The 18,219-nt window shown below is 38.9% G+C and overlaps 2 protein-coding genes across 2 annotated transcripts in view; both read right to left on the bottom strand.

Moving 5' to 3' along the window:
• Nucleotides 1–10,723, bottom strand: part of LOC113009940 (3',5'-cyclic-AMP phosphodiesterase 4B-like) — a 45,813-nt gene extending 35,090 nt beyond the window's left edge. Inside the window, exons 1-3 of the mRNA XM_026148637.2 lie at nucleotides 10,650–10,723; nucleotides 8,569–8,637; nucleotides 95–236 (exon numbers count right to left, since the gene is read on the bottom strand). Coding sequence (XP_026004422.1) covers nucleotides 95–136 — 42 coding nt within the window. The 5' untranslated portion in view covers nucleotides 137–236; nucleotides 8,569–8,637; nucleotides 10,650–10,723. The remainder of the gene's footprint in view (nucleotides 1–94; nucleotides 237–8,568; nucleotides 8,638–10,649) is intronic.
• Nucleotides 10,724–13,978: 3,255 nt separating this feature from the next.
• Nucleotides 13,979–16,973, bottom strand: leprot (leptin receptor overlapping transcript). Its single transcript, XM_026148653.2, has 4 exons — nucleotides 16,665–16,973; nucleotides 16,263–16,338; nucleotides 15,641–15,824; nucleotides 13,979–15,509 (listed from the first exon to the last, which is right to left on the bottom strand). Exons 1-4 carry the CDS (start codon nucleotides 16,678–16,680, stop codon nucleotides 15,393–15,395), a joined length of 393 nt encoding a protein of 130 aa, XP_026004438.1. The 5' UTR covers nucleotides 16,681–16,973; the 3' UTR covers nucleotides 13,979–15,392.
• Nucleotides 16,974–18,219: the final 1,246 nt, after the last annotated feature.

Below are 18,219 nucleotides of genomic sequence, written 5' to 3'. Positions count from 1 at the left end.
CAGATAAAAGGAAATTACATATTGCAGGCTAATGAATGCATGGACGGACTCATGATTTAGCAGATGGTTGGTGGGGAAAAAAATCAGCACTTACATCACCTGGTGTTACTCCATGCGCACTCCTACTTTTCTTCATCCTGAGGGATGCGCAGCCAGACTCTCCGTCTCTGTGTCAGATCCTCCAAAAATTCAGTTCTTTCCTGCGTCCTGTGCTGTGGGCAGCTTCACCAATACGCCTGCACACGGGAAGCAGGGAGGGTGTGGGAAACAATGTTAAAGTAGCAAATTCCAAAAGTTATTCTGCCTCAATCATAGTAAATCTGTCTGCATTTGATGTCAGACTTGCTTTAGCCTTGCATCAGACTTGAACAGTTTTGACCGGCTATGTGGTGTACATGCAGTGAATAATTTGATACAAAGAAACAACCCTGCATGAGCTGTGATACATTGCTTTTCTATACGCATTTAAAAATCAGTGATTTACCAATTCCATCATTTGGATAAAAAGCATATAAAAGGTAATATAAATTAAAGGCAGTAAAAACCCTTCAGAAAACTGTAAGACACAACTGGAAAGCTTAGCATACTTTCAGTGTTAATGCTAAAGCAACAACAATCACGTTTACAAGCATTCTATCTATGCCAGCAGTGTGGCTTAGAGAGGCAATGCCATTATGTTAGCCTTAGTTAGTCATTGTGAATCAGAATGAAATACATTTATTTGTTGCCATCAAATTTTCTACAGACATTCTTGGTCTCAAGAAATAAAGCCTAGGGCCTTTTTTCGAATGGTCATAATGAAAGTGACATTCCTTACTGTAAGTGAAATATCTTTGACAACTATTGGATGGATGGACACAGAATGTGATCATGTCTTTGTTCTGATCGCTTGCTGATCACATATTCTGTATCATGTGCCCCTCTTAGTCTTGTCTTTCTTAAAACCGCACACAAGCCTCTTAAATATTAAGTGTTTAAACAAGCACTACTGTAAAAAAAAGGGTTTGTTAAAAAAAAAAAGAACCACGGTTTGTTTTTTTATAGTATGCTAAGAATTACTCATTAGTTAGGGGTGTGATACATACAGTTGTGCCTGAAGGCTTTTTAGTGAGATGCTGCTCACTGCAGAGCCCAGGACTGTTTGTCGGAAAGTCTTTCACGCACAAGCTAATATAGTGAAACGGTATATTTTCCAAATCAACACACAGGATTTGAACCCCAGTTTGTTGGGTGAAGGCACTGATTAAGCCATTCATTTCCCACATCATACCAATAATTTGTACCTTGCCACTTGACACTACCTCATCTAACTTTCATCTAACTGAAAGCAGAATAAAGGATTTTGAAAATGATCATGGTGTGATCGTATCCAGCATCTATGGAGGTCCGAACATTCTGACCTCAACAACGAACAATATACACTTTTATACCCATTAGGTTAAAGTCCCCAGCTGTCTGATAGAGGACATGCATTGCTGTTAGCAAATGAGTGGCACCCGACTTGGTCTACAGAGCTGGCCTAGGTCAAGTTCCACTCATTTGGCTTTGTAGTGAGTATCACTTTGACTGCTTGCTTTTAACCCAGTTCCAGTTTCTGCCAGCTTCTCTGAATGTAGTGACTGCGCCCTCATCAATTATAGAACAACCACAGCTGGTGGAAAATCACCACAAGGCAGGAATGACTGACAATGTGACAGACATAAATCAATGTTTTCCATGTCATGATTGATTCCCACAGTGTGGCACCCACATTAACCTGATTTTGGCTGGCACTGTGTCCTCGCTAATAGATGTTCAAAACAATTACCTAGTGTATGTGCGGTGTGAAAGTGACTTCAAACTGCCCTCCCAATGAAAAAGTGACTGTTCCATATAAAGTGTTTTGCTTTTTTACTACAAACTGACAGTTGTTTATAAACTACGCCACGTGTAGATCATTTTCTGAAAAGTTAAACAATTAATTCAAATAATTTTGAGAGCTTTTTAAATCCTCAGCAAGACTCCTTGGGTATCCCCAACCTTTTCTTCTGAAGTGTGCTTTTCTTTAGATATTTCTTTCATTTATTTTAACTATAGCATTAACTAATAAAATATCCATTTTAACCGTGGCACTGTTTCAAACAGTGTGCAAATATGTTGTAAAAGTTTCATAAGATTTACTTTTTTGCACAACTGTAAACAATTACATTAAAAATAATAATAGAAATGGAAAGGTACAAAGATGAATGTACAATAAACCAGCCAACAAACTGATATATTTATGATAACCTTTGATACAGAAATCCTGAAAACACTACAGTACTTGCTTTAGGTAACGTATGCAGCTGCAATTCTTCTGACAGGAGGAACATGCTCATCTATCCTTGTGTGGGGAAAGAAATGCCCACAATCATGGGAAAAACTACACACTGAAAATGGCAACTAGTGCAGCTGGCACTGTGACATTTCTTTTTAAGACTCTAAGAGTCAATCATTTTTATATAATTTAAATTGACAGAATAATTTCCTCAAACTTAAGACATATTTGAACATTTTCACCCCTCTTAAATAAAAAAATCTTAATCTGTTGTACTAATACAAGGGAAAGCAATAATATTAGTCTAAAGAGTTCTTAGTGTTATTGGCTTTGAGTCACAATTTTGGGATGTGTGATAAATTGCACTGAACTATTTTCTAACAACTACCCAATAAAATATTTTTAAACATGACTAAGGCTGAGACTTCACTAGCATTTATAATGTTTTATGGAAAAACCATTATCAAAGGCAAAGTTGTTTTTTTCTGTTAAAGTAAGTGCTAACCTATAATTGCCCCAATTATTAAAATTTCACAAATTTCACACAAGTTATGTGATTGGAATGTTCTTTCTTGATTATTAATAAACGTATCATTAACAACAAGCTACAGATTTGCCAATTATTTACTTCAAAAGCGACACCTACACCAGGAAGAAAACACTGTAAGAGTATTCTTAAAGGTATATATTCCCATGCCCTCGCATAAAGGTCATGTTACAGATTATCAGCCTGACCTACAAGGACTATTGTAGTGAAAAAGGACTGCAGACAGATGGTGAAGGGCTATGCAGAATCATGCAATATAAGCCCAGCACTGATAGACGTAATCCTACAATAGTTTTAAAGCTTTAACACTATTAGCACAATTAATCAAAGGAAAAGATGACTGTGTCCTTGCTTCATCAGAGATGCTGAGAAGCATGTGCTCAGTGTACAATATGCCCAAAAGTCCCAATTTAGTGTAAGTGTATAGATGTAATACATTTTTTAAACAAGGAGTCATGGGAGTTCGCAGTCTCTATGAGACCACTTATTGTGAATTTAGGTAGCATACACTGTTTAATTATTTGTTGCTATGCCACTGAGGCTACAATTTGAAAGCTGTGCCATTTCCAACTGTTCCAACTTTTACTGAGGTAAAACAGCAAAGTTATAATTTGCTTTTTATTATGGTGTTTTGTCAAAGTTTGGTTTAGTTTCCGTTTTGGTTCATTATATTTCAGACGATATTTTAAGGAGATCAGTAGATTGACAACTGAGGCTCACTGTCAACAAGGAGCCATTATATAGATGTACTACTGTTAAAAAAAATGTTTGTCACAATCTTACTTTCAAGTCTTGCTCCTTGCCATTTGCCTTAATAAGAATTTCAGGGCTCTGTCAATGCATCTAAGGAAGGGAAAGCCCTTTGAGGCTTGAGCATTTGAGCATGAAAGAACTCTCAATCAAAACATCAGTGGACTTAAGACAGTAGATTACACAGCCTCCACTTACTAGAGAGAGAGAAAAAAAGCTTCCCCTGACCTCCCATTCTCACAGCCTCAGCAAAAGATCACCCCCAGGGGTTGGTCTCTGCCTCTACAAATAATTGATTGTTGATGTGAAGCGGGTACCAGAATGCATGGTCATGAGGCAGCACTCAAGATAGGGATTGTAAGAATTTGGCATGGACTTGAAGAGCACATCAGAGAGCATTGTGCTATATGGATATTATCATTGCATTAAGGGGAAAAAATAACAAAAAATCTTTGCTTAATCTACAACTCGAGAGCAATGCGCGAGTCATGGACAGCCTTGGCTTTACCGTAATCAGTCACTGCACAAAACAAAGCTGCCTAAAAAGCTTCAAAGTACACTATAAGTGTAAAATTTCCTAATCAGATAAACTCCATTAGGGGGGCAAATCAAGATATGTGTAAGACAGCATAACAGTACACTGCCTACAAAACATAATTTACATTCCCTACAAGGTGTGATGATACATGATTTTGAGATACATGATAAAGTGCACCAATTAGATTATTAAAATTGTAGTTAGCGATACTATATTTTGTGTGGGGTCTATGGTTTCCTGTCACAGTCCATGTGAACATCAAATAAAACAAAAGCATTGAATTGGGGAAGCAGGGAAATGCCTTAATGCTGTAAGAGCATGCACAGTAAATGGGAAGTTCACAATATTAACAAAAACTAGCGTCTGCTATCAGAGGTCTGCATGGCCGAAAACGAGAAGTGACAAAATTCAGCCATCTGACGAGTTAATCTATGTCACACAGCACCCATGAACAATGGAGAGCTGTGAAGGGTGAGTCATTAATTGAAAATAGCTGGTCACCCACACAAAGGTACCTTTTGTGGTGGTAAAACAAAAAGGGGTAAAGAAAGCATGCGTGGAACTGTGTTAATATTACATTCAGTTACTCTGAAGTCCAACAAGGGGGGCTTTTGAAGCCATCCATGTGTCACAACCCTGAAGGAATAACTTTACATTTATCATTTACTAACACGCAAAGATTTGCTTAGATGACATGTATTTGTTTGGCAAACTGACTTCATTGACCTAGCATTGAACTATTCTGTGTTGAATTAAATTAATGTGTGAATGCCAAATGGAGAAGCTAGCACTGGTCACAGGACAAGACAGCTGTCGACATTAGGTTCCATTTGACTGTTATGCCCACCCACGTTTATTCCATCTAAATCCCACTGAATGCACTTTATTCAGTCCTAAAGAACAGCAATTTAAACATGCAGGCTGTTCACAGATTGTATCTCATCTATATGACCAAATGCAAGAGGCTGAGTGCTCTTGTTTTACTGCGTCAGGAAGATAACAAAGACACAATGTTTTTTTCCTCCTGTCATTTCAAATCATAGGATAAACATGCAAAAAAGGGAACTGAAACTCATCCAAATGAAGACTAAGTCAGAGCCACCCGCAGTTTCATTTAAGCCAAAAGACATCAATATGTTATTGTAGGGTGATTCAAATGAAACAGCTCAATGATCGCACACTGCATTTCAAAAACATTTGCACACTTTATCTGTTGAGTCTAATGTGGCAGATATGTAGCTGAAGGTTTACGGCAATCACTATTTACAACCTTCAAAGAGCAAACAGACGACAAGAAAAATAAATAATCAGGCCTCCTGGAGAACAATATCTCCAGAGTCATTTCTTTAATTTGCACAGTTTTAAGGTTACTTACTTACTTATTTATATTTGCACAAGCCTGAAAAATAGTACATGTTGTTGGGCATAATGCTAAAAAAAAAAGCTGTTTTGTAGATGTAACAGCTTGAGAAAAATGACAAGCCAAAGTTAGACCCGTTCCCAAGAGGAGAGACACATATGCATTACAAATGGAATTTCAGTGAAAACTATCTAAGCTAGTGACAAGTACTTGCTTTTTTCCCAGAACTTCTGGAATATCTACTTGCCAACTGGAGTAAATGTATAGACACTATTTATAGGCTTCCTGGCTTCATTAAAAAGACAATCACAGAATGTTATATATGATTGAAGAACCTCTGCTTTCACAAAAGCACTCCAGGCACCATTTTAGAAAGATCCATATTAATGTAATTCCTACAGCGCTGAATATGATACCAATCAATATTTGCCAGGCTCCTTCAGCACAGAGTTGATCTGTTAATTTCCTCTGAATGTACAAGGTTAAGAACTGCATGTCAAGAAAAATACTTGTTAGACGGTTGCAGCAAGTTTTAGGCAGTCTTATTTTTCTATTTTTATCCATCCGTCCCACACTGTGTGTGTAGGCTTGTTCTACACACAAAGCAGTTGTTGCACTTCATGCAGGTGTACTTATATTTACAAAGTTAGAGCACACTGAAATAATTATGTCCACAAATATGAATAACCATTTCATAGAAAGATACATTGTTACAGATCAGAAATATGTCAGAGGCAATTTTCTACACAGGCTTAAAATGTTTAGACCAAGGAACTGATTAGCTGAAAGTAATCTGTAACTATTATCTGTAACTACAGTACTATTTAGATAACTCACTTTTTAAGCAAGCTTTCAAGCAAAATGCTGCTTGTCTCTACCAGGGGTGCCACCAAGGAGGGGCTAAGGGGGGCACTGCCATACTTAACTTTAATAGCAGAAAATTAACTAGGCATAACACTCCTTTCTCTTTCTTTTTTGCCATATTTTACAAGGACCTATATTTGGCAACAGCATAATAAAACTAGAAATCTGTTTTGGTGTGCCTTCAATAAACAATTGATTAAGAATGAAACACAACTGAATGAACACAACTACAAGTGTTATAAACATTTATCAAATACGTTATGAAGGAAGAAACCTCTCAAAGAGTAATAGTTTTACATTGTTTTTAAGCTTCAATCAACAACTGAATTTCCTAATGTTAATGAGCATTTCTCATTTTAGACTGCTTGCAGTTGAGAGCTCTAAACTAAGTCACATTTGCATTCAGTGCAAAAGCAGATTCAAGCAGAAATGAGCTTTTCAGACGAGCGAGGACTGAGAGGAGTTTGTTGAGGAGGGAGAGAAACAACACACCAATTTGTGGCAGCTGAAATATGACGTCACTGTGGAGGCCACAGGGAACCCACTGCCCTACTGTACAGACACAGAAAGCCAGAGACACAGAGAGAGAGAATGGGTAGGCCAGACTCTCTGAGCCTGTTGGTACTTGTAGATTGTTCTTCTCTCACAGCATGTGCTTGTTATATTGGCACTGTGAATAACAGTAATGGGGGAGGCAGACCGATGTTGTCTTACAGACTGACTTGATTGGTTTAAAAACATAAATACAAATAAATAAATATTTCATGCAAAAATACCTACCTTAAATAAGATACCTACAATCACCCTCGTGTACTTATCATGTGTAACTAGCAGACTAGCACAAATGACTCATTTATTCATATTCAGCATTCATTAAAAATACTTTTTTTATATTTGGATGAAAGAAATGACAAAAAATGTTTATTTCATCATGAGCCTTAGATGTTGTGGATTCAGACAAAAAGAACAAAATTACACATAATTGATGGGGATTGGACTCTGGACACATGGCAGCAGTGACTCTGGATGAGTCACTCCTAAGAGTTTCTGACAAAACCAGCAATAATTAGAGAGAGTGCCAGCTTTGAAAAAACACTCACGCTGATTACCCCATCATATTCAAGTCGCTTTAATAACATGCACTCAGGTATTGTTACTGAAGTACTGTCGGTGTCAGCTCTTCATCAAGTATCCATTTACAAGAGGAAACTTGGTGTACCAACTACACAGGCTAAAGCTTTTAGAGTGAAAAATAACAGCTGACTTGGGGAGTAAGGCGGTAACAGAAGGCTTGGCATGGTGTGCAGGATTCGGAGGTGGGGGTGGAGATGGTTCACTGATACGGCCTTTGGTGAGCATCATCACTGGCAACATCCATGTAAACATAACCACAAATCCAGAAATGAATCATTGTGAAGCTTTGATATGCCCTCTTGGGACATACTCCTTAAATTGAAGTGCACAAATTCTTTACAAAAAGTTTCACGTTATCTTGGGGAACCATTTTCTCTTTTCCACCAGCACCTATACCAATATCTGTTCTGCAACGAGAACTAACTAGCCAATATTTCCTTCGTTTGTTGTTGTTAGTATATTCAGGGTTTCTTGCTTCAGATCTGGCCTTTAACAGGAATCTATACACAACTATGTCCACATACTTTAAATTCACTGAGCCTGTGTTACCTTACATGACAGATGTCTGATTTTTCTTTTATATATTTTGGACCATTTCATAAACAAAATATATATATTATATTTGAGTAAACAAAAACAAAATTGATTAAAAAAATTATTGAAAATATGGAATTTAAAACCTTATACTGATAAGCAGATGCCTTCAAATTGCTCAATTTGTCAGACCAACATTTTAAAACCACAATTTAAGGCACTTTAAGAAATCATTTAAGAAAAGTGGGAAATCTGAGGGGAGGATTAGTTATGTATTTTTTCTTGAAAAACAATTTCACACATCATATTAATACCTACCGCATATGAATTCTGAAAATGTCACGTAGTACAAATGCCCATAACCCCATCGCACTGAATTATGGACTTGATATAAAATTATACCGAGCAATTTCAACAAGCAACATACTGCAAGCAGAATTCCTCTGCATGGAAACTAATAGAAAAAATATATAATACTCTATAATACCTATAAAGTGGATTCTGGCCACAATATTTCCTCTCAGTGACTGTAAAGGTGTACTTACAGAAGGAGCTGTTCTCCTTGAGACCGTGGTGAACGGGCGAGCAGGAATTCACATCAGCAAATTTTCGACCTGAAGGAGAAACAATGTATGGATTATAACTGGACTGATCACATTTCACTGTGAAATCTTTGAGAAGGAAAAATGCTGACTGATCACAGTATTTTGGTCAGTTGAAACTATACAATTGATTGTAGACCAGCACCAATGGTCCATGATATATCTCTTAGGGGAACCATATACCATATTCTGTGCTTGTGCATTCAATCATGCATGCAGGGATTTCTGTATTTCCAGTCAGCTGGAGTTTCCACCCAAACATGACAAACACCGGCTGGAAGCCAAACATCACAGTTCAGCGACAAGAAAGGCAGGACAGTAACAACATCATCATTAGTACCACCAACCAAGCAACCACTAATCTGTCTGTCTGAAAGCCCGCCTAACAAAAAGCTGTATGTATGTGTCCTCTTTTTCAGCCCTGTCTGAGAATAAAATCACAAAGAGGCCAACTGAATTCATACCCCACGACCCCCAACGGACATCATAAATGCTTTGAGCTGGGCTTAAAGGGAAATGCAACTAAGTTTCAGAAATGTAACATGCGTCAATATGTGACATTCCAGCGAAATGTCACAACTGTGGGGTGTGGGGTGGGAGCTCGTGTCGGATGCAGAACCAACACAAAGCTCTGAAAAGTGATTATTAAGAAGAGGAAAAAATGAAACCTATGGTTTTTTAATGTTCAAACTTTGGAATAAAAAAAGGCATACATTGAAAAATATACTGTTACAGATCCACGAAGTCAAGTATCTAGATTCACTCCTGCACAAAACAAAAGGCTCCCACAAAAAAGAAACAGAAACTCTCAAAAGTCGGTCTCAATGTTAACAATTGTGAAATTAATAAATGGTGCAAATGACTTATATTATCCACGCTAACAGTAGCATTCACAGTAAACAGTGTATTTGGAAAGGACCAATGACATCACCAGCCTGCTGACATTTTAGCATCTGTGTGTTGTGCCTTAGTTTTATTGGATATTCATGTACCAATCAATGGCTACTGTTGTGCCCCACTTAGCGCTGTGAAAGATGGTAAAAGACCTTTCATAAGATGACAAACAGTGATGGCTTTAATTAAAGTTCACAAAGTTCAGCACCAATAAAAACTCAAAGGGAGATGATGAACTTGAAAGTGTTGGAGCCATTCCCAGTAAATGTGTCACCACTGTGGACCTATATTCATTAAAGCTAGACACATCAATTACTAGAATATTGTCGTCATTTTTCGAGCAAGTTAAAATAATGAGCCTAACTAGTGCTATCCATAATTGACTGACCTCATCCAACTCTGACTTCACTGCTTAATGGGTTGACAGGTTTTGTTAATGTGGGTCTATCCAAGTTTTCTATCACACCATCTACAGTTCACAAATACTCCCTTTCTCGCCACCCACACAATTGTCACAAACTCAGACATAAATCAAACTCGCTTGTTTAGGAGAGAAATCACTAACTTTGATTTCTTAGGTTAGACTCAGTAAAGTGCGTCTAACCTGAGAATCTAAGAATGTTTTTAGTGTAACGCACACACACACTAAAAAAATTGAACAAGTCGACTGTCAACAGGAAGGGAGATGCCCACAAAGAAAAGTCACCGGAGAGATAAGGAGCAGTCTGCGCAGAGACACGAAAACTGCGTGATATGACTAAATCAAAAGACCTTTCAGTGCAACTCAAGACATCCGAGTGTCGATCGTGTTCCACCCAGAATAGCCTCGGTACAGCTCAAATTACGGAAACCTGTCATCTGAACGTCCTGAAACTCCTTTTTTCGTAAATATCTGAAATAACTAATTCCATTATCCTTTCCTGTACATATTTTAAAGGGATGCTGCACACATTTATCAAAACTTCAAAAATGTCGCGTGGGCTATTGTTGTGTGCTACAGAGGAAAAACAACATAAAGCTCTGAGTGTACAAATGATAAGCTCGGTAAGTTTTTTTCTTTATTTATTTTCCTGGAAGCTAAAGAAAACGACATTTTGTCTATAAGAAAACGGTTAAACGTGGTCTCTTACCAGTAATAGGCTTTATCCGTTTTCCGACGCGCTCGTGTCTACTGCAACACACTGTACGCACTGTTCCTGTGCTGCGCTCCGAGCACGCGCCCCCTTTTATTAGGTTCCATTTGTGCCATTCGCGCTCGATCCCTTTCACGACCTCGCGAGCGCATCGATTGGCTTTAACATCCACGACGCAAATCCTTCCGCTTACCAATGGCTTTACAGCGCTCACGCCCTCTGTGGCTCCTCACTATTGCTGCCTGTTCGGCATCGTCCATTTGATTTCCTGCCAGCGCAAGATATGGATTACTATTTAATGGCTCTACAAGTCCCTCTGGCTTTCATTAACTTCCTCATATGCGGATCGTTTCTGTTAAATAGCGGTCAGGGATACTGAGCTAAACTGAAAGTTATCCACACTATTTATATTTATTTTATTTTTATCAAAAAGGTTAATTATATGTTTCACATACAAAATAATTATCTACATGCAGTGATGTGATGGACCTGTCTATAATCTATTATTCTTGCCCATGCCAGCTGGAACTGACTCAAGTTGAAAAGCTGCTACATAGATAAAACAAGCCAGTGCAGAAGAGCAAAGAACTGAAAGTTCACCAATTCAATCTTGAGACTTGCTCTGAAAGTGAATCAGTCCTCGTAGATTCCGAGGTTAAAATGCCCAACTTCAGCAGATTAGATAGAAATGATGGAAGTTTCCATTCTAATTTTATTTTTATAACACCAAATCACAACAATGGCCTCAAGGCGCTAACATTCAAACTAACCCCCTATGAGCAAGCACTTGGGACAGTGGAAAGGAAAAACTCCCTTTTAGCAGGAAGAAACCAGGCTATGAGAGGGACAGCTATCTGCTGGGACTGGTTTGGGGTGAGGGGAGGGAGACAGTTTTTTTTTTTTTAATAACTCATTTGTTTGGAGTTTGGTTTCAAGTTAAGGGTGTGAACATTTTGACTGTGTTCACACAGGCAGTGCTAGCCAGAAACTGTCTGCTAGACCTCGCTTTGCTATTTTGAGTCACTCAGCTAGATCTCTTCACTGTGTTTGTGCTGTTGCTCGCATTTAAAGCATTTTCAGTGGATTCATCTGTTTGTGCTCCAGTTTTTTTGTGAATGAAAATCTCATACAGTTTATGAATGCTAACCAAGACTGCTATATAGCTGATCATTTAGCACTGGTGACAACATAAAACAAACAACATAAAATAAATACGCAGGTGGCCAAAATGCTAACTACATAACATGCTAATGCTAATGTGCATCTTTTATATTCAGTCTATGTAGCCTACAGACGGGTTACAGACCTGTGAAAAGGAACAAAGTTTTCCAAGGGCAACCTCATGATTGTAAACTGATTAAGATCTTACCAACAATTCCAGTATTGGGTGCGATTTGGGGCAATTCTTATCCTAAAACTATTATATAAATACAGTCTCATCAGTTTCATTGGACCATAGACCATATGGAGGACGGTAATGAAAAAAATATTCTTGTTTTGTGGGAATCTTTTTATTTTATTTTGGCAACCACTATTCTACAGGAAAAAGTAGGTATTTAAATATATATCTGCCTGTTCTAGTTAGAATTACCTTCAGCAGTGTTACTGCACTGTTGTTAACATTGTGTTACCTCTTGGTGCAGTGCATTATGCTTTACTCATTTCTTTTTGGTCTTGCATCGTTTAACTGGGTTCTGTTGCGCTGACTGTGTGTCTGCACTGAGCTGTACAGTGTGTTGCCTTTGACACTGCCACCCACCACAGCGGCAGTGTCATGTAGTGTTTATTGCAGCATCACACATTAACAAACGCTGTATGCGTGTTGCACAGTGTGTTGCGCTGTTATGTTACTCAAAACTCTGTTGCATTGTGTTGTGTTCAAGGGCATTCTCGGGAGTGTTTTAGAATGATTTTGATGCCTTGGTTGTTGCCAGGCAACAGCTGTCCTGAAAGAGAGATGAATGGGTGTCCCTGGGCATCTTTTTCGTCTTCATCTTTCCTTTCATCTTTCTTTTCTTCTCAATGCCTCACTTTCAGAGAGATTATGTTGAGTATAGATGTAGTTTGACTTCAGCACTTACTCTCTCTCCCTGGGCAGACACTTGCATCACTTCAAGGTGCCAGCTTTGTAGTCGGAAGACACGATTCACATGGTATTAATCCCACTGATGTAATTGAAGGAGCATTTGGCTCTTCTTTCTAACAAATTGTTAGTTCTCACCAATCAATCCCCAACTTTTCTTTACAAAATGATTTTTATTTTATTTTTTTATCTACAGCCATGTTAAGGCCTCTGCTTCATTCCTGAGACTAACCCACTAGCATAAATTGACTATAAAAAGTCTTTGCAGGGTGCCTCAGTAGTGCAACTTGCTGCCATTGTTTCACACAGGTGGCTGAATTCATCATGTTAATGCCTTCCAAAACCAGATTTACATTTACTATAATCAGTATCTAGTGTTCAAGTTCTTAAAGTTTGCATAAACATGCAGTGAAGACATTATGCATTGCACATACACAACTTTGCTATTGCGTTTCAGAAGAGACTTTTACGCAGCAGCAATGATACAGCTGCTAAACCTGTTTGTAGAGATGTTAGACTATAAACTATACATGTTGTGCCCACTCTCATATAAAAGGCAATTAGTGGAGGCAGGCAGCATGCTTTACATATAAACAATAACAATTCATATGCAGAGTGCGGGTTCTTTTGTTTTGTGGAGGAAATGCACTCATTTCAGACTGGTGAGGCGGCTTCGGCGCATCCTGACACACATGAACAGAGAATGGAATTAAACCACTCAGGTGGTGTGCAGCTGCGTGGTGGATTTCTGTCACATGCAATTTAACCCTGAATAGGTAATGTTGGGTTTTATCACTCCTTTGTTATGCGGTTTGTTCACAACTGGCATTGTTGCCAGTCTGCATTCATTACTAATGCTTGTGTGTTTGTAAATTGCGGAAAGGGAAAGTAGAAATATGTTTTTCAGTGAGGATTATAAGCTTGTACGCAAACTATGAAGTAGCAAACATAAATAAATAAACAGATAATTACAAATTTAGCAGCTGTTCACACCTGTGTCAAAATCCAACCAGAAGGAAATGATTCCAAAACACTCACCCACACAGCTTCTTTTCCACTTCTTGTCTCATGAGAGGCCCTTTCTGGGGTTTGCTACAACCGCTACTGCTGCTCTGCTGTATAAACAGTGCGCAGGTGTCTGATTGGATGCATCAGCCATCAGGAGCGACAAAGAGGTGAGATGTACAGAAGTCAAATCAAGTTCTCATCAAATCACGATCAGTGAACAGACAGAGCCCGTGCATTTGCTTCACTACACAGAGAGTTTTAATCAGTGTTAGAAAAGTGCAATCAGGAGCTTATAAAAAAACTTACAGAACTCTTAGGCACTCCTTAGTGTCTTTAAAGTGTGAATATAGCAGTCACAACAGAGAACGTACACTTTCTTCCCGTTGATGGACTTGAACATGTCAGTTACATACAAACAATACAACATTTCCCTCTGAAAAGCAACTGTGTAGCAGATGTTTAGGAAATCAGGAATTTTCTGCGAACATTTCTTTCTGTGACAGGTTTCGTTACACATGCTGATCAAACAAAGCTCATCATTAGTTATTGACTGACTATGGGAACATTACATGCAAGGATGCAAATGTTAAATTAAAGTTAAAGATTTCACCAGGCCCTGATGGTGAAAAACAAATTACAACCAGACCCTTTGAAAGGTACATTGTCTAAGGCAGGCGTGTGTGAAGAAGTATGCGAGAGAAGGCACCTACTAGGACAAAAATAGCAAACATGTACAGTATTTACCATTCAACAAGTAAAAAAACAAAAAAAAAATGAATTCATTATGCCATAACATTTTGTCAGGATTATGGATTGCTTTGTAATGTACAGAAGAATAAAGTTTAATGGCTACTTTTTCTGGACTGATCGTACAAAGAGTCATTTTTCAGACGCCTCGGCTGGCTTTTGAGGATCGTGTTACTGTGTTACATTTATTTATTTATTTTAAATATAGTTTAGTGGTGAATATGCTCCAGTAGAATTGCAGTCTAGAAATTATCTTTGGTGAAAATGTAAACAATTGCACCAGAACACAAAAAATAAAATGCTTGAGGAATGAAACACACAAACAGAAACAAAAGCAAAACAACATACTTAACACAAATATATATTCACCTGATTAAGAGTCCTATAACTTGCTCTGTACTAGCAAAGAGTGCTCATAATAATAAGCAAGCTATAACTCCTCCCTTAAACAATGAGGCAGATGATGCAGTATAAGCTTTGCAGTATACATTACAATAGTTATTATTTAGGATCCCTTTAGGATATTGATTAACTGAGGCATAATAGCTGCAGTGAGCAGGGTGATTCAGCAACTGAAACAAAGGCAAGACGAAGAAAATAATCATATATGTGTTAATGTGGATATTGATGGCACATAAGAGGGGTACAGACATTCATTTCTCCCTGGTCCCAGACGTAAGGCACATTACAGGGCACACAGTTATCTCCAAACCTAATCCCCACCCCAGTATAAAAATCAGCATGACAACACGCTGGTTTCATTTGACATTTTGCTGCCTACACTATAGCTTCATCCCCCATTGAGTGCAGGACACATGTGCCCCTCAGTCTGCAGTCTGTTCGTTCAACGATCCACCTACCCACCCACCCGCCCATCTGTGTGTCCACTTTCCAACGGCACTTTACCACTGCTCCCAGCTCCAGTCATCCCCGCCTCCAAACACGATAAAAAAGCCTAAGATGGTGAGAAAGATGACGGCGTTTCCGGTCATCACCAATCCACAGGCACCCCACTTGATCTGGACGACAGAAATGGCCCATTAGATTTCCACTGTAATTTTGTTTTCACTGCACATGCACTACTTGTACGCACAGATGAATTTACGCTCATTTAGTATGATCTGAAACTAAATAAGTAAAGAGAACTCACGGTGTTGGTACGGGCCAAAACAATGGGTAGTCCAAACGATGATACCACAATGCCAGTTGTTAAGAAATAGGCCAGCTCTCTGCAGGCATTGCTGGATTCAGAGTCGTCACTGAGGCGTCTGGATATGAAGGTCGGGATGGGACTTAATACGTAGAAAATCAGGACAAACATCGGCCAGTAGACCCTGCAAAAACAGATGAAATTGTCAAAAATATTTACAAAGGGCATGAAACACTCGTCTTCAAAAGAATGGAACATCTTAGCACACCTGAAGTTCAGTTTACTCGTCATTAGGAGTTCTAAAACTGTGAAACCAGTTACAGAAAAATGTTCTGGGGCTCTTAGGGTGATTTCCAGTTTTGAAGTAGTAACTTCAGTCACATCAGAAACTGGCATTCCTGGAGTTTGACCAACAAGAGGACTATAAGGACTATAAATACAGGCCTTGACTGCATTGATCTGGCCTTTTTCTTTTGTCTCCAATCAAAAGTCACACAATGTAACTGCAGAGCGAATGATGTTGTTCAGAGCACAACCAAAACTCAGTTATTTCTGTAATAATGTAAGTCAGTGTCATAAAATAGCACGTATAGCTGCTGATACGTTTACAAGGAGAACTTACCCATACGTTTCTATTGCACAGCCCAGCAGAAGAAATGTCAGTCCAATAGCACCACTAAAGGACAAACCAACCAGTGCTAAAACGAGACATCAATAACTCTACATTAATCACAGAGTTGTTTTTGGCCAAAATATAAAACAAATACACGGTAGGCGTGGAGCACTCGTGGCAGAGCTAAGAGTTAGGATACACTAGATAATAGCAACAACTCTAATGCATAAATCAACAGGTTAATAACTTATCTGGCAACAGATCTTAATGACCTGCGACAGAGACGCGAGTTTCGAGATGATACAGCAAACGTTTTGACCAGTATGGAAAACTCAGCTTACAAACTTTTAACTTCAAAAACTTTAACACTCAACTCTCGGCTGACCCAGCAGAGCCTAAATTAAAAAATACCTTTAATGCCTGCCATTGCGGTCAACGTCTGAAAACCCCCTCTTTGTGTTTATTTCTGCTCTTTGTGCACTGTTTACGTGCTCGGGCTCGATGTCGTCGTACAGGAACTTCCTGCTTCCTCGGTCGGGTTTTCCTTTCTTTGCATCAGGTGACCTCCTTAAAGCTACAGTAGCTCTGCGGCTAGCTGGGGCTTGAACTTCTTTACCGATATACTGTAATCTTGACAGGCAAAAAGTTTCACCTCACACCATTCACCAAGGTTGACCCAAACAGTCCTAGCTGGTGACGTAGTCTCTCAATGACGAGCACGAGAGGATTTAGCGCGTGCTTCCAGGGGGCTTTACACGTCTGCGTGTTGTGTTACAATATAAGCTGCTGCAGTAATACAGACTACATTACTTATTCGTTACTCAAGTGTTTTAATTGTTTGTTACCTTAATTTTCCCTACATTTTAAATGTATATCAAGTCTATCATTATTATTATTATTATTATTTATGACTATTTATCTTACCCAAGAGATACTTTCTTGTAGTTTTTCCTTATTGAATAACAACTACTATTACTTGAGTAAAAGTCATGACCCTACTTAAGTAATAGAACTAAAGTTTCAGTATTATAAATTAGCTAAACATTATTCAGAATTATATAAAATATATTGCTGGATCGTAACTACTGATTTATTATGGCATATGTCACTATAATCTTACAGCTGGAGCTGGAACAGCAGCTTCTGTACAGCTGGGGAGCTTTATCCACAATAATATAGTATAATACACTGCTTGAAAAAAAAGGGAACATGTGATCATCACAGTACAAGAAATAAAAAGTTAAAAACGTTATAAAGCACTGAGTCCATTCCCCTTTGTTTGTGCAGGTACACTAGTGAGGCAATAAGAAAGCAATCCCAGCAAAAAGGGTCTGGTTTTGCAGGTAGTGGTCAAAGACCGCAGCCCTGCCCTCTTCCCTTCTGACTGATTTTTCTGTAGTTTTGCTTTTTAATCTGTTTTCTTGTCACTGTCTGTAGGTGGTTTCGCAAGTCGGTTTGCTACATCTCCCAACAGAGCGTGTGGATAAGATGCCATGCTGTGACACAAGGAGAGTTGGATAGGCCCGTATAATGGCATAAACCCATCAGCAGGACTGGTTTCTGCTCCTTTGCGTGAGGAAAAACAGCAGGAGCACTGCCAGAGCCTTATAAAATGACCTGCAGCAGGCTACTCATGTGCATGTTTCTGACCAAACTGTCAAAAACAGACTCCATGAGCACGGTATGAGGCCCCAGCATCCTTTAGTGGGACCTGTGTTCACAGCTCAGCACCATGCAGCCGGTCTTTGCCTGGGAACAACAGATCTGCCAGGTCCATCACTGTCACCCAAATGAGAGCAGGTTCATGCTGAGCACATGTGACAGGTGTGAAAGAGTCTGGAGATGGCAGGACAAACCTTGTGATGCTTGTAACATCATCTGTGAAGCAAACAGGGCACCAGTGGCAGACCAGTCAGTTCTGGTGTTCTCTGGGGGCATGCCAATCAAGCTGCCCAGTACTGTTACC

This window comes from Astatotilapia calliptera, chromosome 18, assembly GCF_964374335.1.
Source record: "Astatotilapia calliptera chromosome 18, fAstCal68.1, whole genome shotgun sequence".
NCBI classification, from domain to species: domain Eukaryota; kingdom Metazoa; phylum Chordata; class Actinopteri; order Cichliformes; family Cichlidae; genus Astatotilapia; species Astatotilapia calliptera.
This window is presented reverse-complemented; position numbering and strand designations above follow the sequence as displayed.